Raw genomic sequence first — 25,073 nt, 5'->3', positions numbered from 1 at the left:
TCACCTTCTGTTACCATTTCCATTTCAAGCCGTCTACAGCCTACAGTTTGACACGCGTGTTGGATAAATTCAACGTACACACCACACAGAACGTACTATAACTGTCTCTGCAACGCTGCAAGGACAAAACGCAGTGTTTAATTGGAAATTAATTTACTTCCTGTTTACCAAAATGCAATGACACTGTCAGTGTGATCAAGGCGCATCCTGTACGTAGGTTATAATGTACAGCTCAGATAGCTACGTAGGTTATAATGTACATCCTAGATAGCTACGTAGGTTATAATGTACAGCTCAGATAGCTACGTAGGTTATAATGTACAGCTCACATAGCTACGTAGGTTATAATGTACAGCTCAGATAGCTACGTAGGCTATAATGTACAGCCCATATAGCTACGTAGGTTATAATGTACAGCTCAGATAGCTACGTAGGTTATAATGTACAGCCTAGATAGCTACGTAGGTTATAATGTACAGCCTAGATAGCTACGTAGGTTATAATGTACAGCTCACATAGCTACGTAGGTTATAATATACAGCTCATATAGCTACGTAGGCTATAATGTACAGTTCAGATAGCTACAGTTAACACACCAGCACAGTGTAGCAGAGAGACTGGCTGGCAGGGAGGAAGACCTCTCAGAGAGACTGGCTGGCAGGGAGGAAGACCCCTCTCAGAGAGACTGGCTGGCAGGGAGGAAGACCTCTCAGAGAGACTGGCTGGCAGGGAGGAAGACCCCTCTCAGAGAGACAGGCTGGCAGGGAGGAAGACCTCTCAGAGAGACAGGCTGGCAGGGAGGAAGACCTCTCAGAGAGACTGGCTGGCAGGGAGGAAGACCCCTCTCAGAGAGACTGGCTGGCAGGGAGGAAGACCTCTCAGAGAGACTGGCTGGCAGGGAGGAAGACCCCTCTCAGAGAGACTGGCTGGCAGGGAGGAAGACCCCTCTCAGAGAGACTGGCTGGCAGGGAGGAAGACCTCTCAGAGAGACTGGCTGGCAGGGAGGAAGACCTCTCAGAGAGACTGGCTGGCAGGGAGGAAGACCTCTCAGAGAGACTGGCTGGCAGGGAGGAAGACCTCTCAGAGAGACTGGCTGGCAGGGAGGAAGACCTCTCAGAGAGACTGGCTGGCAGGGAGGAAGACCTCTCAGAGAGACTGGCTGGCAGGGAGGAAGACCTCTCAGAGAGACTGGCTGGCATGGAGGAAGACCTCTCAGAGAGACTGGCTGGCAGGGAGGAAGACCTCTCAGAGAGACTGGCTGGCAGGGAGGAAGACCTCTCAGAGAGACTGGCTGGCAGGGAGGAAGACCTCTCAGAGAGACTGGCTGGCAGGGAGGAAGACCTCTCAGAGAGACTGGCTGGCAGGGAGGAAGACCTCTCAGAGAGACTGGCTGGCAGGGAGGAAGAACTCTCAGAGAGACTGGCTGGCAGGGAGGAAGACCTCTCAGAGAGACTGGCTGGCAGGGAGGAAGACCTCTCTCCCCTCGGGCTCACCTCAGTTTGGCTCCAAAACACTTAAATTCTCAGAAAAATATCTGTAGAATTGCTGTCCGGTTCCTTAAAAAGCTGTAGTGTTTTTCTGTACATGAAACCAGCATTACTTGTTGACTGACTTCTTGATTGATTGAATTGTGTCTCTGTCCTGTAGGACGGTCATCTGCGTGTGAATGACCAGCTGATAGCGGTGAACGGAGAGTCTCTACTGGGGAAGTCGAACCATGAAGCCATGGAAACGCTGAGGAGATCCATGTCTATGGAGGGGAACCTGAGGGGCACGATACAGCTGGTGGTCCTACGAGCTCTGCTCAAATCAGAGGTTCGTTATATACCTGGTACAGTCACACAGATAGTACAGTCACACAGGTACTACAGTCACACAGGTACTACAGTCACACAGGTAGTACAGTCAAACAGGTACTACAGTCACACAGGTAGTACAGTCACACAGGTACTACAGTCACACAGGTACTACAGTCAAACAGGTACTACAGTCACACAGGTAGTACAGTCACCCAGGGACTACAGTCACACAGGTAGTGCAGTCACCCAGGGACTACATTCACACAGGTAGTGCAGTCACCCAGGTACTACAGTCACACAGGTACTACAGTCACACAGGTAGTACATTCACACATGTGGTACAGTCACACAGGTAGTACAGTCACACATGGACTACAGTCACCCAGGGACTACAGTCACACATGGACTACAGTCACACAGGCACTACAGTCACACAGGTACTACATTCACACAGGTACTACAGTCACACAGGTACTACAGTCACACAGGTAGTACAGTCACCCAGGGACTACAGTCACACAGGTACTACAGTCACCCAGGGACTACAGTCACACAGGTAGTACAGTCACACATGTACTACAGTCACACAGGTACTACAGTCACCCAGGGACTACCGTCACACAGGTAGTACAGTTAGATCCTTGTCCATGGAGAGGAACCTGAACACATGACTCAACAGGTACTCTGGGCCCCTGGTACTGAACACATGACTCAACAGGTACTCTGGCCCCTGGTACTGAACACATGACTCAACAGGTACTTTGGTACTGAACACATGACTCAACAGGTACTCTGGGCCCCTGGTACTGAACACATGACTCAACAGGTACTCTGGGCCCCTGGTACTGAACACATGACTCAACAGGTACTCTGGGCCCCTGGTACTGAACACATGACTCAACAGGTACTCTGGGTCCCTGGTACTGAACACATGACTCAACAGGTACTCTGGGCCCCTGGTACTGAACACATGACTCAGCATGTACTCTGGGCCCTGGTACTGAACACATGACTCAACAGGTACTCTGGGCCCTGATACTGAACACATGACTCAACAGGTACTCTGGGCCCCTGGTACTGAACACATGACTCAACAGGTACTCTGGGCCCCTGGTACTGAACACATGACTCAACAGGTACTCTGGGCCCCTGGTACTGAACACATGACTCAACAGGTACTCTGGGCCCCTGGTACTGAACACATGACTCAACAGGTACTCTGGGCCCCTGGTACTGAACACATGACTCAACAGGTACTCTGGGCCCCTGGTACTGAACACATGACTCAACAGGTACTCTGGGCCCCTGGTACTGAACACATGACTCAACAGGTACTCTGGGCCCCTGGTACTGAACACATGACTCAACAGGTACTCTGGGCCCCTGGTACTGAACACATGACTCAACAGGTACTCTGGGCCCCTGGTACTAAACACATGACTCAACAGGTACTCTGGGCCCCTGGTACTGAACACATGACTCAACAGGTACTCTGGGCCCCTGGTACTAAACACATGACTCAACATGTACTCTGGGCCCCGGTACTGAACACATGACTCAACAGGTACTCTGGGCCCTGGTACTGAACACATGACTCAACATGTACTCTGGGCCCTGGTACTGAACACATGACTCAACAGGTACTCTGGGCCCCTGGTACTGAACACATGACTCAACAGGTACTCTGGGCCCTGGTACTAAACACATGACTCAACAGGTACTCTGGGCCCCTGGTACTAAACACATGACTCAACAGGTGCCCTGGGCCCTGGTACTAAACACACGACTCAACAGGTACTCTGGGCCCCTGGTACTGAACACACAGGTACTGTGAAACACCTGGTCCTATCAGCCCTGGTCCAGGTATCTCGATTCAATAGACCTCAATGTGTATTAGTATTAGGGCTGCAGGGTAGTATATGCTATCTACATGTAACTGCCAAAATAAAGGAAATACTACCATATAGTGTTTTAATAGGGCGTTGGGCCTCCACCAATCAGAACAGCTTCAATGAACCTTGGCATAGAATCCACACGTGTCTGGAACTCTGTTGGAGGGATGTGACATCATTCTGAGAAATTCCATTATTTGGTGTTTTGTTGACGGTGGTGGAGAACTCTGTCTCAGGAGCCTCTCCAGAATCTCCCAGAAGTGTTCAATTGGGTTGAGAAATGGTGACTCACTCACTCACTCACTCACTCTCAAACACACACACACACACACACACACACACACACACACACACACACACACACACACACACACACACACACACACACACACACACACACACACACACACACACACACACACACACACACACACACACACAACCCACTATGCTCCATTGAGACCCCTCTTTCAAACTCACTGAGATCTCTTCTTCTGTCCATGGTAGCCTAAATAATGGGCAACTGGGCATTTTTATATACATGACCCTAAGAATCATGGGATGTTAAGTGTTTAATTAGCTCAGGAACCACACCTGTTAGAGCGGCAGGTAGCCTAGTCTGACCCTAAGAATCATGGGATGTTAAGTGTTTAATTAGCTCAGGAACCACACCTGTTAGAGCGGCAGGTAGCCTAGTCTGACCCTAAGAATCATGGGATGTTAAGTGTTTAATTAACTCAGGAACCACACCTGTTAGAGCGGCAGGTAGCCTAGTCTGACCCTAAGAATCATGGGATGTTAAGTGTTTAATTAACTCAGGATCCACACCTGTTAGAGCGGCAGGTAGCCTAGTCTGACCCTAAGAATCATGGGATGTTAAGTTTTTAATTAACTCAGGATCCACACCTGTTAGAGCGGCAGGTAGCCTAGTCTGACCCTAAGAATCATGGGATGTTAAGTGTTTAATTAACTCAAGAACCACACCTGTTAGAGCGGCAGGTAGCCTAGTCTGACCCTAAGAATCATGGGATGTTAAGTGTTTAATTAACTCAGGAACCACACCTGTTAGAGCGGCAGGTAGCCTAGTCTGACCCTAAGAATCATGGGATGTTAAGTGTTTAATTAACTCAGGAACCACACCTGTTAGAGCGGCAGGTAGCCTAGTCTGACCCTAAGAATCATGGGATGTTAAGTGTTTAATTAACTCAGGATCCACACCTGTGTGGAAGCACCTGCTTTCCAATATACTTTGTATCCCTCAAGTGTTTCCATTATTTTGGCAGTTACCTGTAGCTACAGTTCCTCCAGAAAGTATTCATACCCCTTGACGTATTCCACATGTTGTTGTGTTACAGCCTGAAATAAACATGGATTACATTGTTGCTTTTCTCACCCATCTACACACAATACCTCATAATAACAAAGTGAAAACATGGATTATGACATTTTTGCAATTATCTAATTGACATAAGTATTTATACCCACGAGTCAATACTTTGTAGAAGCACCTTTGCCCAGCGCCATCTGAGCTATCCGTCTGCCCAGCGCCATCTGAGCCGCCCGTCTGTCCCGAGCGGTCAGAGCCGCCCGTCTGTCCCGAGCCGTCAGAGCCGCCCGTCTGTCCCGAGCCGTCAGAGCCGCCCGTCTGTCCCGAGCCGTCAGAGCCGCCCGTCTGTCCCGAGCCGTCAGAGCCGCCCGTCTGTCCCGAGCCGTCAGAGCCGCCCGTCTGTCCCTAGCCGTCAGAGCCGCCCGTCTGTCCCTAGCCGCCAGAGCCGCCCGTCAGTCAGGAGCCGGTCAGGAGCCGCCAGAGCCGCCCGCCAGTCAGGAGCCGCCAGAGCCGCCCGCCAGTCAGGAGCCGCCAGAGCCGCCCGCCAGTCAGGAGCTGCCAGAGCCACCCGCCAGTCAGGAGCTGCCAGAGCCGCCCGCCAGTCAGGAGCTGCCAGAGCCGCCCGCCAGTCATGAGCTGCCCGCCAGTCATGAGCTGCCCGCCAGTCATGAGCTGCCCTCAGTCATGAGCTGCCCTCCAGTCATGAGCTGCCCTCCAGTCATGAGCTGCCTTCCAGTCATGAGCTGCCCTCCAGTCATGAGCTGCCCTCCAGTCATGAGCTGCCCTCCAGTCATGAGCTGCCCTCCAGTCATGAGCTGCCCTCCAGTCATGAGCTGCCCTCCAGTCATGAGCTGCCCTCCAGTCATGAGCTGCCCGCCAGTCATGAGCTGCCCGCCAGTCATGAGCTGCCCTCAGTCATGAGCTGCCCTCCAGTCATGAGCTGCCCTCCAGTCATGAGCTGCCTTCCAGTCATGAGCTGTCCTCCAGTCATCAGCTGCCCTCCAGTCATGAGCTGCCATTCAGTCCGGAGCTACCTCTCTGTCTTAAGCTACCTCTCTGTCCTAAGCTACCTCTCTGTCCTAAGCTACCTCTCTGTCATGAGCTGTCCCTTTTCAGCTCTAAGACTTTGAGACGTTCTCTAAGTCTCTAAGAGCTTTCCACTCCTGGATTGTGCAACATTTGGCCATTTAATTTTTTTTTAATATATATTTTAACACAGATTCAACCACAAAGACAAGGGAGGTTTTCCAATACCTTGCAAAGAAGGGCAACTATTGGTAGATGGGTAAAAAATAAAAAAAAGCAAACATTGAATATCCCTTTGAGCATGGTGAAGTTATTAATTACACTTTTGATGGTGTATCAATACACCCAGTCACTACAAAGATACCGGTGTCCGTCATAACTCAGTTGCTGGAGAGGAAGGAAACCGCTCAGGGATTTCAGCATGCGGCCAATGGTGACTTTAAAACAGTTACACAGGCCACCCGAGTGGCGTAGCGGTCTACGGTTCGATCCCAGGCTGTGTCACAACCGACTGTGATCCGACCGAGTCCCATATGGCGGCGCACAATTGGCCCAGCATCGTCCGGGTTAGGGCAGGGATTGGCTGGGGTTCTTTACTTGGCTCGTCGCGCTCTAGCGACTCCTTGTGGCGGGCCAGGCACCTGCAGGCTGACCTCCGGTCGTCAGTTGAGCGGTGTTTCCTCCGACACGGCTGGCTTCCGGGTTGAAGCGAGCGGGTGTTAAGAAGCGTGTTTCGTGGGTCGCATGACTCGACCTTCGTCGTTGGGGAGTTGCAGCGATGAGACAAGATCGTAATCACAACACTGGGGAGAAAAAAAGGGGTAAAATGACAAAAAAATGTAATCAAAATAAAACAGTTTCAGAGTTTAATGACTGTGAAAGGAGAAAACTGAGGATGGATCAACAACATTGTAGTTACTCCACAATACCAACCTAATTGACAGAGTGAAAAGATGGAAGCCTGTACAGAATACAAATATTCCTAAACATACATCCTGTTTGCAACAAGACACTAAAGTAATACTGCAACAAATGTGGCAAAGAAATTCACTTTTTTGTCCTGAATACAAAGTGTTATTGTTTGGGACAAATACAACACATTACTGAGTACCATTCTCCATATTTTCAAGCATAGTGGTGGCTGCATCATGTTATGGGTATGCTTGTAATCGTTAAGGACTGGGGCGTTTTACAGGATAAAAAAGAAACAGAATGGAGCTAAGCACAGACCAAATCCTGGAGGAAAACCTGGTTCAGTCCGCTTTCCACCAGACACTGGGAGATGAATTCACCTTTCAGCAGGACAACAATATAAAACACAAGGCCAAATCTACACTGGAGTTGCTTACCAATAAAACAGTGAATGTTCTCGAGTGGCCGAGTTACAGCTTTGACTTCAGTCTGCTTAGAAATCTATGGCAAGACCTGAAAATGGTTATCTAGCAATGATCAACAACCAATTTGACAGAGCTTGAAGAATTTTGAAAAGAAAAATGTGCAAATATTGTACAATCCAGGTGTGCAAAGCTCATAGAGACTTACCCAGAAAGCTTCACAGCTGTAATCACTGCTAAAGGTACTTCTACAAAGTATTGACTAAGGGGTGTGAATACTTATGTAAATGAGTTTTTCTGTATTTCATTTTCAATACATTTGCATAAATGACTAAAAAACATGTTTTCACTTTGTCATTATGGGATATTGTGTTTAGACGGGTGCGGAAACAAATCTATTTAATCCATTTTGAATTCAGGTTGTAAAACAGCAATATTTGGACAAAGTCAAGGGGTATGAATACTTTCAGAAGGCTCTGTATAGGAATACTGTCCAGCCATGCTTAGCCCTGTCCCTCCTCTCTGTCTGTGGGAGAGACATCAAGGCCATATGTTCACCATGAAGTCTCCTTCTATACGTCTCTATGACGCCGTGACACACTGCAGATACTCTACCACGTCTCCACGTGTTCTAAACTGACATGGGTCTGGACAACGGAGCGTTCCACGTGTTCTAAACTGACATGGGTCTGGACAACGGAGCGTTCCACGTGTTCTAAACTGACATGGGTCTGGACAACGGAGCGTTCCACGTGTTCTAAACTGACATGGGTCTGGACAACGGAGCGTTCCTCGTGTTCTAAACTGACATGGGTCTGGACAACGGAGCGTTCCTCGTGTTCTAAACTGACATGGGTCTGGACAACGGAGCGTTCCTCGTGTTCTAAACTGACATGGGTCTGGACAACGGAGCGTTCCTCGTGTTCTAAACTGACATGGGTCTGGACAACGGAGCGTTCCACGTGTTCTAAACTGACTGGACAACGGAGCGTTCCTCGTGTTCTAAACTGACATGGGTCTGGACAACGGAGCGTTCCACGTGTTCTAAACTGACATGGGTCTGGACAACGGAGCGTTCCACGTGTTCTAAACTGACTGGACAACGGAGCGTTCCTCGTGTTCTAAACTGACATGGGTCTGGACAACGGAGCGTTCCACGTGTTCTAAACTGACATGGGTCTGGACAACGGAGCGTTCCACGTGTTCTAAACTGACATGGGTCTGGACAACGGAGCGTTCCACGTGTTCTAAACTGACATGGGTCTGGACAACGGAGCGTTCCTCGTGTTCTAAACTGACATGGGTCTGGACAACGGAGCGTTCCACGTGTTCTAAACTGACATGGGTCTGGACAACGGAGCGTTCCACGTGTTCTAAACTGACATTTGTCTGGACAACGGAGCGTTCCACGTGTTCTAAACTGACATGGGTCTGGACAACGGAGCGTTCCACGTGTTCTAAACTGACATGGGTCTGGACAACGGAGCGTTCCACGTGTTCTAAACTGACATGGGTCTGGACAACGGAGCGTTCCACGTGTTCTAAACTGACATGGGTCTGGACAACGGAGCGTTCCTCGTGTTCTAAACTGACATGGGTCTGGACAACGGAGCGTTCCTCGTGTTCTAAACTGACATGGGTCTGGACAACGGAGCGTTCCTCGTGTTCTAAACTGACATGGGTCTGGACAACAGAGCGTTCCACGTGTTCTAAACTGACATGGGTCTGGACAACAGAGCGTTCCACGTGTTCTAAACTGACATGGGTCTGGACAACAGAGCGTTCCTCGTGTTCTAAACTGACATGGGTCTGGACAACAGAGCGTTCCTCGTGTTCTAAACTGACATGGGTCTGGACAACAGAGCGTTCCTCGTTCTACTGCTATGTTGGTCAGGGCTGGCTCTGCCTTTGTTGGAGATTGATGCCCCCCCCCCCCCCCTCCCCCACCCCCCATACACCCCCTGCCGATGTTATGGTTATTGCCACTCATTGTGGTGAATGGCAGACTGGGATGTGTGAGCACGGGTCGGTAGAGGGTCGGGTAGGACCCTCCCTGCCTAGCTCGTATTGTTCCCATCAACTACAGATTCGTGTTCATTATGTTTTATGGTCTGTGACTGCTGGGGTGGGCTGGGCTGGGGTGGGGTGGGGTTGGGGTGGGGTCGGGTGGAGTGGGGTGGTAGCCATTTCAGCGACTGGGCCCGAGGGCGGCAGAAAGGGGGATGACGGGAGGACATTGTCCTCTTTGTGTGGTGGACATCTCTCTTTCTATCTCTCATCTCTCTTTCTCTTTCCCTCCCTCTTTCTGTATCTGTTTCTCTCTCTCTCTTTCTGATTTTCTCTGGTTGGTTGTCTGTTGGTTGGTTGTCTGTTGGGCCAGACGGTGATGTTGCCATGTTGAATTGTTGGATGAGACACAGTCTGCAGTGAGAGGCTCTATAGAGATGGAGGCTAGGCCTACTCAGAGCCTAGTGTGGTCCATGGTCTATAGAGATGGAGGTTAGGCCTACTCAGAGTCTAGTGTGGTCCATGGTCTATAGAGATGGAGGTTAGGCCTACTCAGAGCCTAGTGTGGTCCATGGTCTATAGTGATGTCCTCATGGAGGCCTACTCAGAGTCTAGTGTGGTCCATGGTCTATAGAGATGGAGGCTAGGCCTACTCAGAGCCTAGTGTGGTCCATGGTCTATAGTGATGTCCTCATGGAGGCCTACTCAGAGTCTAGTGTGGTCCATGGTCTATAGAGATGGAGGCTAGGCCTACTCAGAGCCTAGTGTGGTCCATGGTCTATAGAGATGTCTTCATGGAGGCTAGGCCTAGTGTGGTCCATGGTCTATAGAGATAGAGGTTAGGCCTACTCAGAGCCTAGTGTGGTCCATGGTCTATAGAGATGGAGGTTAGGCCTAGTGTGGTCCATGGTCTATAGAGATGGAGGTTAGGCCTAGTGTGGTCCATGGTCTATAGAGATGGAGGCTAGGCCTACTCAGAGCCTAGTGTGGTCCATGGTCTATAGAGATGGAGGTTAGGCCTACTCAGAGCCTAGTGTGAGTCTAGTGTGGTCCGTGGTCTATAGTGATGGAGGTGAGGCCTACTCAGAGTCTAGTGTGGTCCGTGGTCTATAGAGATGGAGGTGAGGCCTACTCAGAGTCTAGTGTGGTCCGTGGTCTATAGAGATGTCTTCTCGGAGGCCTACTCAGAGTCTAGTGTGGTCCATGGTCTATAGAGATGGAGGTTAGGCCTACTCAGAGCCTAGTGTGGTCCATGGTCTATAGAGATGGAGGTTAGGCCTACTCAGAGCCTAGTGTGGTCCATGATCTATAGAGATGGAGGTTAGGCCTACTCAGAGTCTAGTGTGGTCCATGATCTATAGAGATGGAGGTTAGGCCTACTCAGAGTCTAGTGTGGTCCATGGTCTATAGAGATGGAGGTTAGGCCTACTCAGAGTCTAGTGTGGTCCATGGTCTATAGAGATGGAGGTTAGGCCTACTCAGAGTCTAGTGTGGTCCATGGTCTATAGAGATGGAGGTTAGGCCTACTCAGAGTCTAGTGTGGTCCATGGTCTATAGAGATGGAGGCTAGGCCTACTCAGAGCCTAGTGTGGTCCATGGTCTATAGAGATGTCTTCATGGAGGCCTACTCAGAGTCTAGTGTGGTCCATGGTCTATAGAGATGGAGGTTAGGCCTACTCAGAGCCTAGTGTGGTCCATGGTCTATAGAGATGGAGGTTAGGCCTACTCAGAGCCTAGTGTGGTCCATGGTCTATAGAGATGGAGGTTAGGCCTACTCAGAGTCTAGTGTGGTCCATGGTCTATAGAGATGGAGGCTAGGCCTACTCAGAGTCTAGTGTGGTCCATGGTCTATAGAGATGGAGGTTAGGCCTACTCAGAGTCTAGTGTGGTCCATGGTCTATAGTGATGTCCTCATGGAGGCCTACTCAGAGCCTAGTGTGGTCCATGGTCTATAGAGATGGAGGCTAGGCCTACTCAGAACCTAGTGTGGTCCATGGTCTATAGTGATGTCCTCATGGAGGCCTACTCAGAGCCTAGTGTGAGCCTACTCAGAGCCCCAAACAGCAAGCAATGCAGATGTAGAAGCAAGGTGGCTAGGAAATACTCCCTAGAAAGGCAGGAACCTAGGAAGAAACCTAGAGAGGAACCAGGCTCTGAGGGGTGGCCAGTCCTCTTCTGGCTGTGCCGGGTGGAGATTATAACAGAACATGGCCATTTAAGGCCAGATTATTCTTCAAGATGTTTAAACATTCATAGATGACCAGCAGGTGCTAAATCTATGATGTTAAAACGCCCATTTACTCTGGTCCATCTGACTGTCCCATCAGCCCAGCCAGGCAATTTATAAACTTCCGTTAAGCATCTAGACATTATCTCCCCTTTCTTTTCGACAGCAGAGATTTGTATAAACCACGCTGTCTGTCTCTCGGACGTTTGAAATATTGAAATTGGATCGCCAGCTGTCCTGTAGTAATGAACGTGTCGGGGTCATGGACGTGTCGGGGTCATGAACGTGTCGGGGTCATGGACGAGGCAGACAGGCAGGCAGGGAGCTTTTCTCAACCAGTTTGGAAAGACCAACACATTCCTCTCTTGCTAGATGCGCAATTAAAGGGGAATTACACAAAAAAATTCTAAATGTTTTTGTTTTTTTCAAGTCCTAAAAAATGGTCTTCTGATGTACCATAGACTGAGAAAATCAATTTGAAATGTTTCTCTATGGGAAAAAAAAAAAATGGTATTATTGAAATAGAAATTAAATACAAATCTAAACCATGAAAAACAGAGAAAACAGAATTTGGGAAAATACAAAATATAATTTGATGGGGCCTGTTATGCCAAATACTGTTTATGAACCATTATTTGACCAGGTATGGTGACATGTCTTGTACACCAACGACCCAGGAAAGAGTTGCAGGGTAGAGGAGAAGAGAATAACTAATTTAAAAAGCTGTAAAAACATGAGTAGCTTGTGACACCTTTCATTTTTTGTAAGTTAGCTCGTGTTAGAAATGGTTGGAGACCCTTCCTATATGTGTCAGATCCGTGTGTATAGGTGGCAGGGAAGTCAGGCGCAGGAGAGTTAAACTGAGTGTAAATGGAGACTTTTAATAAATGCCCACTTAACAATGCTCCATAACACGAAAATGTACATACATAAAATAAACATGGGTACGAGGACCCGTCGCGCACCTATACACCAATCAAACAACACTTGTCATAAAAACAATCTCTGACAAAGACATGAGGGGAAACAGAGGGTTAAATACACAAGAGGTAATGGATGGGATTGAAAACAGGTGTGTGGGAAGACAAGACAAAACCAATGGAAAATGAAAAATGGATCGATGATGGCTAGAAGACCGGTGACGTCGACCGCCGAACACCGCCCGAACAAGGAGAGACAACGACTTCGGCAGAAGTCGTGACTATATGTCCTTCCATACAGACATGTTGGAGTGATGCTTCTATTCCAATGTTGTTGATCAGTAGGAAGGCATGACACACCTATTGAATCACATCCACATAAACTCAGCCACAAAAAAAAAAGAAACGTCCTCCCACTGTCAACTGCGTTTATTTTCAGTAAACTTAACATGTGTAAATATTTGTATGAACATAACAAGATTCAACAACTGAGACAAACTGAACACGTTCCACAGACATGTGACTGACATGCACTAACAGCACTTTTTGCCAGGCCTGTCTGGTCCAGCGACGGTGGGTTTGTGCCCATAGGCGACTTAGTTGCCGGTGATGTCTGTCTGTTCTCATGACCCTGATTTGAAATGTGGCGTGAAGCTTTGCTAACGTTGTTGGTCTGTATCTCCATCCCGTGATCATGATGTTAATTGTGACAGTTGATGATTCCTCTCTCTGACAGGATCCATTTGTCCCCTCGAACAAGTCTTTTGATGCCTCTAGCAGCTGCCCAGCCAGATCGGCTAACACCGCAGCCCAGCTGCCTGTGGTCAACAACACCATCTATGAGAGATCCAATGGTGAGTTAGCACATACCTGTGCTACTTAGCATGTTAGCACATAGCATGTACATGTTATCATGTCTACTGTATTTCTGACACTGTGCTAGTTAGCATGCTAGCACATAGCATGTACATGTTATCATGTCTACTGTATATTTGACACTGTGCTAGTTAGCATGCTAGCACATAGCATGTACATGTTTTCATGTCTACTGTATATTTGACACTGTGCTAGTTAGCATGCTAGCACATAGCATGTACATGTTAGCATGTCTACTGTATATTTGACACTGTGCTAGTTAGCATGCTAGCACATAGCATGTACATGTTATCATGTCTACTGTATATTTTACACTGTGCTAGTTAGCATGCTAGCACATAGCATGTACATGTTAGCATGTCTACTGTATATTTGACACTGTGCTAGTTAGCATGCTAGCACATAGCATGTACATGTTATCATGTCTACTGTATATTTGACACTGTGATAGTTAGCATTCTAGCACATAGCATGTACATATTATCATGTCTACTGTATATTTTGTTCCTCTTCTTCGTCTTAAGTGTTAAATATAGCTACCTTGCCTGGCTACCTACCTAGCTACAGTACCTACCTTACCTAGATACCTTACCTAGCTACAATACCTACCTTACCTAGCTACCTTACCTACCTACCTTACCTAGCCACTACCTAGCTACCTTACCTAGCTACAGTACCTACCTTACCTAGCTACCTTACCTAGCTACCTTACCTAGCTACCTTACCTATCTACCCACCCTAGCTACAGTATCTACCTTTCCTATCTCCCTTAACCAACTACCTTACCTAGCTACCTTGCCTAGCTACCTTACCTACCTACCTTACCTAGCTACCTTACCTACCTACCTTACCTAGCTACATACCTAGCTACAGTACCTACCTTACCTAGTTCCTTACATATCTACCTTACCTAGATACAGTACCTACCTTACCTATCTACCTTACCTATCTACCTTACCTAGCTACCGCACCTAGCTACCTTACCTAGCTACCTTACCTATCTACCTTACCTAGCTACCTTACCTATCTACCTTACCTAGCTACCTTACCTAGCTACCTTACCTAGCTACCTTACCTAGCTACCTTACCAAGCTACCTTACCTAGCTACCTTACCTATCTACCTTACCTAGCTACCTTACCTAGCTACTTATCTATCTACCTTACCTAGCTACAGTACCTACCTTACCTATCTACCTTACCTAGCCACTTACCTATCTACCTTACCTAGCTACTTACCTATCTACCTTACCTAGCTACCTTACCTATCTACCTTACCTAGCTACAGTACCTACCTTACCTATCTACCTTACCTATCTAGCTGTTCACATGTTTATTCAGAACACCAACCAACCAGACAACATCATGTTTATTCAGAACACCAACCAGCCAGACAACACAACATCATGTTTATTCAGAGCACCAACCAGCCAGACAACACAACATCATGTTTATTCAGAGCACCAACCAGCCAGACAACACAACATCATGTTTATTCAGAACACCAACCAGCCAGACAACACAACATCATGTTTATTCAGAGCACCAACCAGCCAGACAACACAACATCATGTTTATTCAGAACACCAACCAACCAGCCAGACAACATCATGTTTATTCAGAACACCAACCAGCCAGACAACACAACATCATGTTTATTCAGAGCACCAACCAGCCAGACAACACAACATCATGTTTATTCAGAGCACCAACCAGCCAGACAACATCATGTTTATTCAGAACACCAACCAGCCAGACAACACAACATCATGTTTATTCAGAGCACCAACCAGCCAGACAACATCATGTTTATTCAGAACACCAACCAACCAGACAACACAACATCATGTTTATTCAGAGCACCAACCAGCCAGACAACACAACATCATGTTTATTCAGAACACCAACCAGCCAGACAACACAACATCATGTTTATTCAGAGCACCAACCAACCAGCCAGACAACATCATGTTTATTCAGAACACCAACCAGCCAGACAACACAACATCATGTTTATTCAGAACACCAACCAGCCAGACAACATCATGTTTATTCAGAACACCAACCAACCAGACAACACAACATCATGTTTATTCAGAACACCAACCAGCCAGACAACATCATGTTTATTCAGAGCACCAACCAGCCAGACAACACAACATCATGTTTATTCAGAGCACCAACCAGCCAGACAACACAACATCATGTTTATTCAGAACACCAACCAGCCAGACAACATCATGTTTATTCAGAACACCAACCAACCAGACAACATCATGTTTATTCAGAGCACCAACCAGCCAGACAACATCATGTTTATTCAGAGCACCAACCAACCAGACAACACAACATCATGTTTATTCAGAACACCAACCAACCAGACAACATCATGTTTATTCAGAACACCAACCAACCAGACAACATCATGTTTATTCAGAACACCAACCAGCCAGACAACACAACATCATGTTTATTCAGAGCACCAACCAGCCAGACAACACAACATCATGTTTATTCAGAGCACCAACCAACCAGACAACATCATGTTTATTCAGAACACCAACCAGCCAGACAACACAACATCATGTTTATTCAGAGCACCAACCAACCAGACAACACAACATCATGTTTATTCAGAACACCAACCAGCCAGACAACACAACATCATGTTTATTCAGAACACCAACCAGCCAGACAACACAACATCATGTTTATTCAGAGCACCAACCAGCCAGACAACATCATGTTTATTCAGAGCACCAACCAGCCAGACAACACAACATCATGTTTATTCAGAGCACCAACCAGCCAGACAACACAACATCATGTTTATTCAGAACACCAACCAACCAGACAACATCATGTTTATTCAGAACACCAACCAACCAGACAACACAACATCATGTTTATTCAGAACACCAACCAACCAGACAACACAACATCATGTTTATTCAGAACACCAACCAACCAGACAACACAACATCATGTTTATTCAGAGCACCAACCAACCAGACAACACAACATCATGTTTATTCAGAACACCAACCAACCAGACAACATCATGTTTATTCAGAGCACCAACCAACCAGCCAGACAACACAACATCATGTTTATTCAGAACACCAACCAGCCAGACAACACAACATCATGTTTATTCAGAGCACCAACCAGCCAGACAACATCATGTTTATTCAGAGCACCAACCAACCAGCCAGACAACACAACATCATGTTTATTCAGAGCACCAACCAGCCAGACAACATCATGTTTATTCAGAACACCAACCAACCAGACAACACAACATCATGTTTATTCAGAACACCAACCAGCCAGACAACATCATGTTTATTCAGAACACCAACCAACCAGACAACACAACATCATGTTTATTCAGAACACCAACCAACCAGACAACATCATGTTTATTCAGAACACCAACCAACCAGACAACATCATGTTTATTCAGAACACCAACCAACCAGACAACACAACATCATGTTTATTCAGAACACCAACCAACCAGACAACACAACATCATGTTTATTCAGAACACCAACCAACCAGACAACACAACATCATGTTTATTCAGAACACCAACCAGCCAGACAACACAACATCATGTTTATTCAGAACACCAACCAGCCAGACAACATCATGTTTATTCAGAGCACCAACCAACCAGACAACATCATGTTTATTCAGAACACCAACCAACCAGACAACACAACATCATGTTTATTCAGAGCACCAACCAACCAGACAACACAACATCATGTTTATTCAGAGCACCAACCAGCCAGACAACATCATGTTTATTCAGAACACCAACCAACCAGACAACACAACATCATGTTTATTCAGAACACCAACCAGCCAGACAACACAACATCATGTTTATTCAGAACACCAACCAGCCAGACAACATCATGTTTATTCAGAACACCAACCAACCAGACAACACAACATCATGTTTATTCAGAACACCAACCAACCAGCCAGACAACATCATGTTTATTCAGAGCACCAACCAACCAGACAACACAACATCATGTTTATTCAGAGCACCAACCAACCAGCCAGACAACACAACATCATGTTTATTCAGAGCACCAACCAGCCAGACAACACAACATCATGTTTATTCAGAACACCAACCAGCCAGACAACATCATGTTTATTCAGAACACCAACCAGCCAGACAACACAACATCATGTTTATTCAGAACACCAACCAACCAGACAACATCATGTTTATTCAGAACACCAACCAACCAGACAACACAACATCATGTTTATTCAGAACACCAACCAACCAGACAACACAACATCATGTTTATTCAGAGCACCAACCAGCCAGACAACATCATGTTTATTCAGAACACCAACCAGCCAGACAACATCATGTTTATTCAGAGCACCAACCAGCCAGACAACACAACATCATGTTTATTCAGAACACCAACCAGCCAGACAACACAACATCATGTTTATTCAGAACACCAACCAGCCAGACAACATCATGTTTATTCAGAGCACCAACCAACCAGACAACACAACATCATGTTTATTCAGAACACCAACCAACCAGACAACACAACATCATGTTTATTCAGAACACCAACCAACCAACCAGACAACATCATGTTTATTCAGAACACCAACCAACCAGCCAGACAACATCATGTTTATTCAGAGCACCAACCAGCCAGACAACACAACATCATGTTTATTCAGAACACCAACCAACCAGACAACATCATGTTTATTCAGAGCACCAACCAGCCAGACAACATCATGTTTATTCAGAACACCAACCAGCCAGACAACATCATGTTTATTCAGAACACCAACCAGCCAGACAACACAACATCATGTTTATTCAGAACACCAACCAGCCAGACAACATCATGTTTATTCAGAACACCAACCAACCAGACAACATCATGTTTATTCAGAACACCAACCAACCAGACAACATCATGTTTATTCAGAACACCAACCAGCCAGACAACACAACATCATGTTTATTCAGAACACCAACCAACCAGACAACACAACATCATGTTTATTCAGAACACCAACCAACCAGACAACACAACATCATGTTTATTCAGAGCACCAACCAGCCAGACAACATCATGTTTATTCAGAACACCAACCAACCAGACAACACAACATCATGTTTATTCAGAACACCAACCAACCAGACAACACAACATCATGTTTATTCAGAGCACCAACCAGCCAGACAACACAACATCATGTTTATTCAGAACACCAACCAGCCAGACAACACAACATCATGTTTATTCAGAACACCAACCAACCAGACAACATCATGTTTATTCAGAGCACCAACCAGCCAGACAACATCATGTTTATTCAGAACACCAACCAGCCAGACAACATCATGTTTATTCAGAGCACCAACCAACCAGACAACATCATGTTTATTCAGAACACCAACCAACCAGACAGACAACATCATGTTTATTCAGAACACCAACCAGCCAGACAACATCATGTTTATTCAGAGCACCAACCAGCCAGACAACACAACATCATGTTTATTCAGAGCACCAACCAGCCAGACAACACAACATCATGTTTATTCAGAACACCAACCAACCAGACAACACAACATCATGTTTATTCAGAACACCAACCAGCCAGACAACACAACATCATGTTTATTCAGAGCACCAACCAACCAGCCAGACAACATCATGTTTATTCAGAACACCAACCAGCCAGACAACACAACATCATGTTTATTCAGAACACCAACCAGCCAGACAACATCATGTTTATTCAGAACACCAACCAACCAGACAACACAACATCATGTTTATTCAGAACACCAACCAGCCAGACAACATCATGTTTATTCAGAGCACCAACCAGCCAGACAACACAACATCATGTTTATTCAGAGCACCAACCAGCCAGACAACACAACATCATGTTTATTCAGAACACCAACCAGCCAGACAACATCATGTTTATTCAGAACACCAACCAACCAGACAACATCATGTTTATTCAGAGCACCAACCAACCAGACAACACAACATCATGTTTATTCAGAACACCAACCAACCAGACAACATCATGTTTATTCAGAACACCAACCAACCAGACAACATCATGTTTATTCAGAACACCAACCAGCCAGACAACACAACATCATGTTTATTCAGAGCACCAACCAGCCAGACAACACAACATCATGTTTATTCAGAGCACCAACCAACCAGACAACATCATGTTTATTCAGAACACCAACCAGCCAGACAACACAACATCATGTTTATTCAGAGCACCAACCAACCAGACAACACAACATCATGTTTATTCAGAACACCAACCAGCCAGACAACACAACATCATGTTTATTCAGAACACCAACCAGCCAGACAACACAACATCATGTTTATTCAGAGCACCAACCAGCCAGACAACATCATGTTTATTCAGAGCACCAACCAGCCAGACAACACAACATCATGTTTATTCAGAGCACCAACCAGCCAGACAACACAACATCATGTTTATTCAGAACACCAACCAACCAGACAACATCATGTTTATTCAGAACACCAACCAACCAGACAACACAACATCATGTTTATTCAGAACACCAACCAACCAGACAACACAACATCATGTTTATTCAGAACACCAACCAACCAGACAACACAACATCATGTTTATTCAGAGCACCAACCAACCAGACAACACAACATCATGTTTATTCAGAACACCAACCAACCAGACAACATCATGTTTATTCAGAGCACCAACCAACCAGCCAGACAACACAACATCATGTTTATTCAGAACACCAACCAGCCAGACAACACAACATCATGTTTATTCAGAGCACCAACCAGCCAGACAACATCATGTTTATTCAGAGCACCAACCAACCAGCCAGACAACACAACATCATGTTTATTCAGAGCACCAACCAGCCAGACAACATCATGTTTATTCAGAACACCAACCAACCAGACAACACAACATCATGTTTATTCAGAACACCAACCAGCCAGACAACACAACATCATGTTTATTCAGAACACCAACCAACCAGACAACATCATGTTTATTCAGAACACCAACCAACCAGACAACACAACATCATGTTTATTCAGAACACCAACCAGCCAGACAACATCATGTTTATTCAGAACACCAACCAACCAGACAACACAACATCATGTTTATTCAGAACACCAACCAACCAGACAACATCATGTTTATTCAGAACACCAACCAACCAGACAACATCATGTTTATTCAGAACACCAACCAACCAGACAACACAACATCATGTTTATTCAGAACACCAACCAACCAGACAACACAACATCATGTTTATTCAGAACACCAACCAACCAGCCAGACAACACAACATCATGTTTATTCAGAGCACCAACCAGCCAGACAACATCATGTTTATTCAGAGCACCAACCAACCAGACAACATCATGTTTATTCAGAACACCAACCAACCAGACAACACAACATCATGTTTATTCAGAGCACCAACCAGCCAGACAACATCATGTTTATTCAGAACACCAACCAACCAGACAACACAACATCATGTTTATTCAGAACACCAACCAGCCAGACAACACAACATCATGTTTATTCAGAACACCAACCAGCCAGACAACATCATGTTTATTCAGAACACCAACCAACCAGACAACACAACATCATGTTTATTCAGAACACCAACCAACCAGACAACACAACATCATGTTTATTCAGAACACCAACCAACCAGCCAGACAACATCATGTTTATTCAGAGCACCAACCAACCAGACAACACAACATCATGTTTATTCAGAGCACCAACCAACCAGCCAGACAACACAACATCATGTTTATTCAGAGCACCAACCAGCCAGACAACACAACATCATGTTTATTCAGAACACCAACCAGCCAGACAACATCATGTTTATTCAGAACACCAACCAGCCAGACAACACAACATCATGTTTATTCAGAACACCAACCAACCAGACAACATCATGTTTATTCAGAACACCAACCAACCAGACAACACAACATCATGTTTATTCAGAACACCAACCAACCAGACAACACAACATCATGTTTATTCAGAGCACCAACCAGCCAGACAACATCATGTTTATTCAGAACACCAACCAGCCAGACAACATCATGTTTATTCAGAGCACCAACCAGCCAGACAACACAACATCATGTTTATTCAGAACACCAACCAGCCAGACAACACAACATCATGTTTATTCAGAACACCAACCAGCCAGACAACATCATGTTTATTCAGAGCACCAACCAACCAGACAACACAACATCATGTTTATTCAGAACACCAACCAACCAGACAACACAACATCATGTTTATTCAGAACACCAACCAACCAACCAGACAACATCATGTTTATTCAGAACACCAACCAACCAGCCAGACAACATCATGTTTATTCAGAGCACCAACCAGCCAGACAACACAACATCATGTTTATTCAGAACACCAACCAACCAGACAACATCATGTTTATTCAGAGCACCAACCAGCCAGACAACATCATGTTTATTCAGAACACCAACCAGCCAGACAACATCATGTTTATTCAGAACACCAACCAGCCAGACAACACAACATCATGTTTATTCAGAACACCAACCAGCCAGACAACATCATGTTTATTCAGAACACCAACCAACCAGACAACATCATGTTTATTCAGAACACCAACCAACCAGACAACATCATGTTTATTCAGAACACCAACCAGCCAGACAACACAACATCATGTTTATTCAGAACACCAACCAACCAGACAACACAACATCATGTTTATTCAGAACACCAACCAACCAGACAACACAACATCATGTTTATTCAGAGCACCAACCAGCCAGACAACATCATGTTTATTCAGAACACCAACCAACCAGACAACACAACATCATGTTTATTCAGAACACCAACCAACCAGACAACACAACATCATGTTTATTCAGAGCACCAACCAGCCAGACAACACAACATCATGTTTATTCAGAACACCAACCAGCCAGACAACACAACATCATGTTTATTCAGAACACCAACCAACCAGACAACATCATGTTTATTCAGAGCACCAACCAGCCAGACAACATCATGTTTATTCAGAACACCAACCAGCCAGACAACATCATGTTTATTCAGAGCACCAACCAACCAGACAACATCATGTTTATTCAGAACACCAACCAACCAGACAGACAACATCATGTTTATTCAGAACACCAACCAGCCAGACAACATCATGTTTATTCAGAGCACCAACCAGCCAGACAACACAACATCATGTTTATTCAGAGCACCAACCAGCCAGACAACACAACATCATGTTTATTCAGAACACCAACCAACCAGACAACACAACATCATGTTTATTCAGAACACCAACCAGCCAGACAACACAACATCATGTTTATTCAGAGCACCAACCAACCAGCCAGACAACATCATGTTTATTCAGAACACCAACCAGCCAGACAACATCATGTTTATTCAGAGCACCAACCAACCAGACAACACAACATCATGTTTATTCAGAACACCAACCAACCAGACAACACAACATCATGTTTATTCAGAGCACCAACCAACCAGCCAGACAACACAACATCATGTTTATTCAGAGCACCAACCAACCAGACAACACAACATCATGTTTATTCAGAGCACCAACCAACCAGACAACACAACATCATGTTTATTCAGAGCACCAACCAGCCAGACAACATCATGTTTATTCAGAACACCAACCAGCCAGACAACATCATGTTTATTCAGAGCACCAACCAGCCAGACAACACAACATCATGTTTATTCAGAGCACCAACCAACCAGACAACACAACATCATGTTTATTCAGAGCACCAACCAGCCAGACAACACAACATCATGTTTATTCAGAACACCAACCAACCAACCAGACAACATCATGTTTATTCAGAACACCAACCAACCAACCAGACAACATCATGTTTATTCAGAACACCAACCAGCCAGACAACATCATGTTTATTCAGAACACCAACCAGACAACACAACATCATGTTTATTCAGAACACCAACCAGCCAGACAACATCATGTTTATTCAGAGCACCAACCAGCCAGACAACATCATGTTTATTCAGAGCACCAACCAGCCAGACAACACAACATCATGTTTATTCAGAGCACCAACCAACCAGACAACACAACATCATGTTTATTCAGAACACCAACCAACCAGACAACATCATGTTTATTCAGAACACCAACCAACCAGACAACATCATGTTTATTCAGAACACCAACCAACCAGCCAGACAACATCATGTTTATTCAGAACACCAACCAGCCAGACAACATCATGTTTATTCAGAACACCAACCAGCCAGACAACATCATGTTTATTCAGAGCACCAACCAGCCAGACAACACAACATCATGTTTATTCAGAACACCAACCAGCCAGACAACATCATGTTTATTCAGAGCACCAACCAGCCAGACAACACAACATCATGTTTATTCAGAACACCAACCAACCAGCCAGACAACACAACATCATGTTTATTCAGAACACCAACCAACCAGACAACATCATGTTTATTCAGAACACCAACCAGCCAGACAACATCATGTTTATTCAGAACACCAACCAACCAGACAACACAACATCATGTTTATTCAGAGCACCAACCAACCAGACAACATCATGTTTATTCAGAGCACCAACCAGCCAGACAACACAACATCATGTTTATTCAGAACACCAACCAACCAGACAACACAACATCATGTTTATTCAGAGCACCAACCAACCAGCCAGACAACATCATGTTTATTCAGAACACCAACCAACCAGACAACACAACATCATGTTTATTCAGAGCACCAACCAGCCAGACAACATCATGTTTATTCAGAACACCAACCAACCAGACAACACAACATCATGTTTATTCAGAACACCAACCAGCCAGACAACACAACATCATGTTTATTCAGAGCACCAACCAACCAGACAACACAACATCATGTTTATTCAGAGCACCAACCAACCAGACAACACAACATCATGTTTATTCAGAACACCAACCAACCAGACAACATCATGTTTATTCAGAACACCAACCAACCAGACAACACAACATCATGTTTATTCAGAACACCAACCAGCCAGACAACACAACATCATGTTTATTCAGAACACCAACCAGCCAGACAACACAACATCATGTTTATTCAGAACACCAACCAGCCAGACAACATCATGTTTATTCAGAGCACCAACCAACCAGACAACACAACATCATGTTTATTCAGAGCACCAACCAACCAGCCAGACAACATCATGTTTATTCAGAACACCAACCAACCAGACAACATCATGTTTATTCAGAACACCAACCAACCAGACAACATCATGTTTATTCAGAGCACCAACCAACCAGACAACATCATGTTTATTCAGAACACCAACCAACCAGACAACACAACATCATGTTTATTCAGAACACCAACCAACCAGACAACACAACATCATGTTTATTCAGAACACCAACCAACCAGACAACATCATGTTTATTCAGAACACCAACCAGCCAGAC

At 45.4% G+C, this 25,073-nt stretch overlaps 1 protein-coding gene across 2 annotated transcripts in view; it reads left to right on the top strand.

Annotated features, from left to right (window-relative positions):
* LOC129820880 (partitioning defective 3 homolog B-like) overlaps window positions 1–25,073 on the top strand; it is a 543,694-nt gene that overhangs the window by 288,705 nt on the left and 229,916 nt on the right. For both annotated transcript variants that reach the window (XM_055877951.1, XM_055877952.1), the window contains exons 12-13: window positions 1,648–1,815; window positions 13,269–13,386. In XM_055877951.1, the coding sequence (XP_055733926.1) occupies window positions 1,648–1,815; window positions 13,269–13,386 (286 nt within the window). The remainder of the gene's footprint in view (window positions 1–1,647; window positions 1,816–13,268; window positions 13,387–25,073) is intronic.

The sequence above is a fragment of the Salvelinus fontinalis genome, chromosome 23 (assembly GCF_029448725.1).
Source record: "Salvelinus fontinalis isolate EN_2023a chromosome 23, ASM2944872v1, whole genome shotgun sequence".
Lineage (NCBI taxonomy): Eukaryota > Metazoa > Chordata > Actinopteri > Salmoniformes > Salmonidae > Salvelinus > Salvelinus fontinalis.
This window is presented reverse-complemented; position numbering and strand designations above follow the sequence as displayed.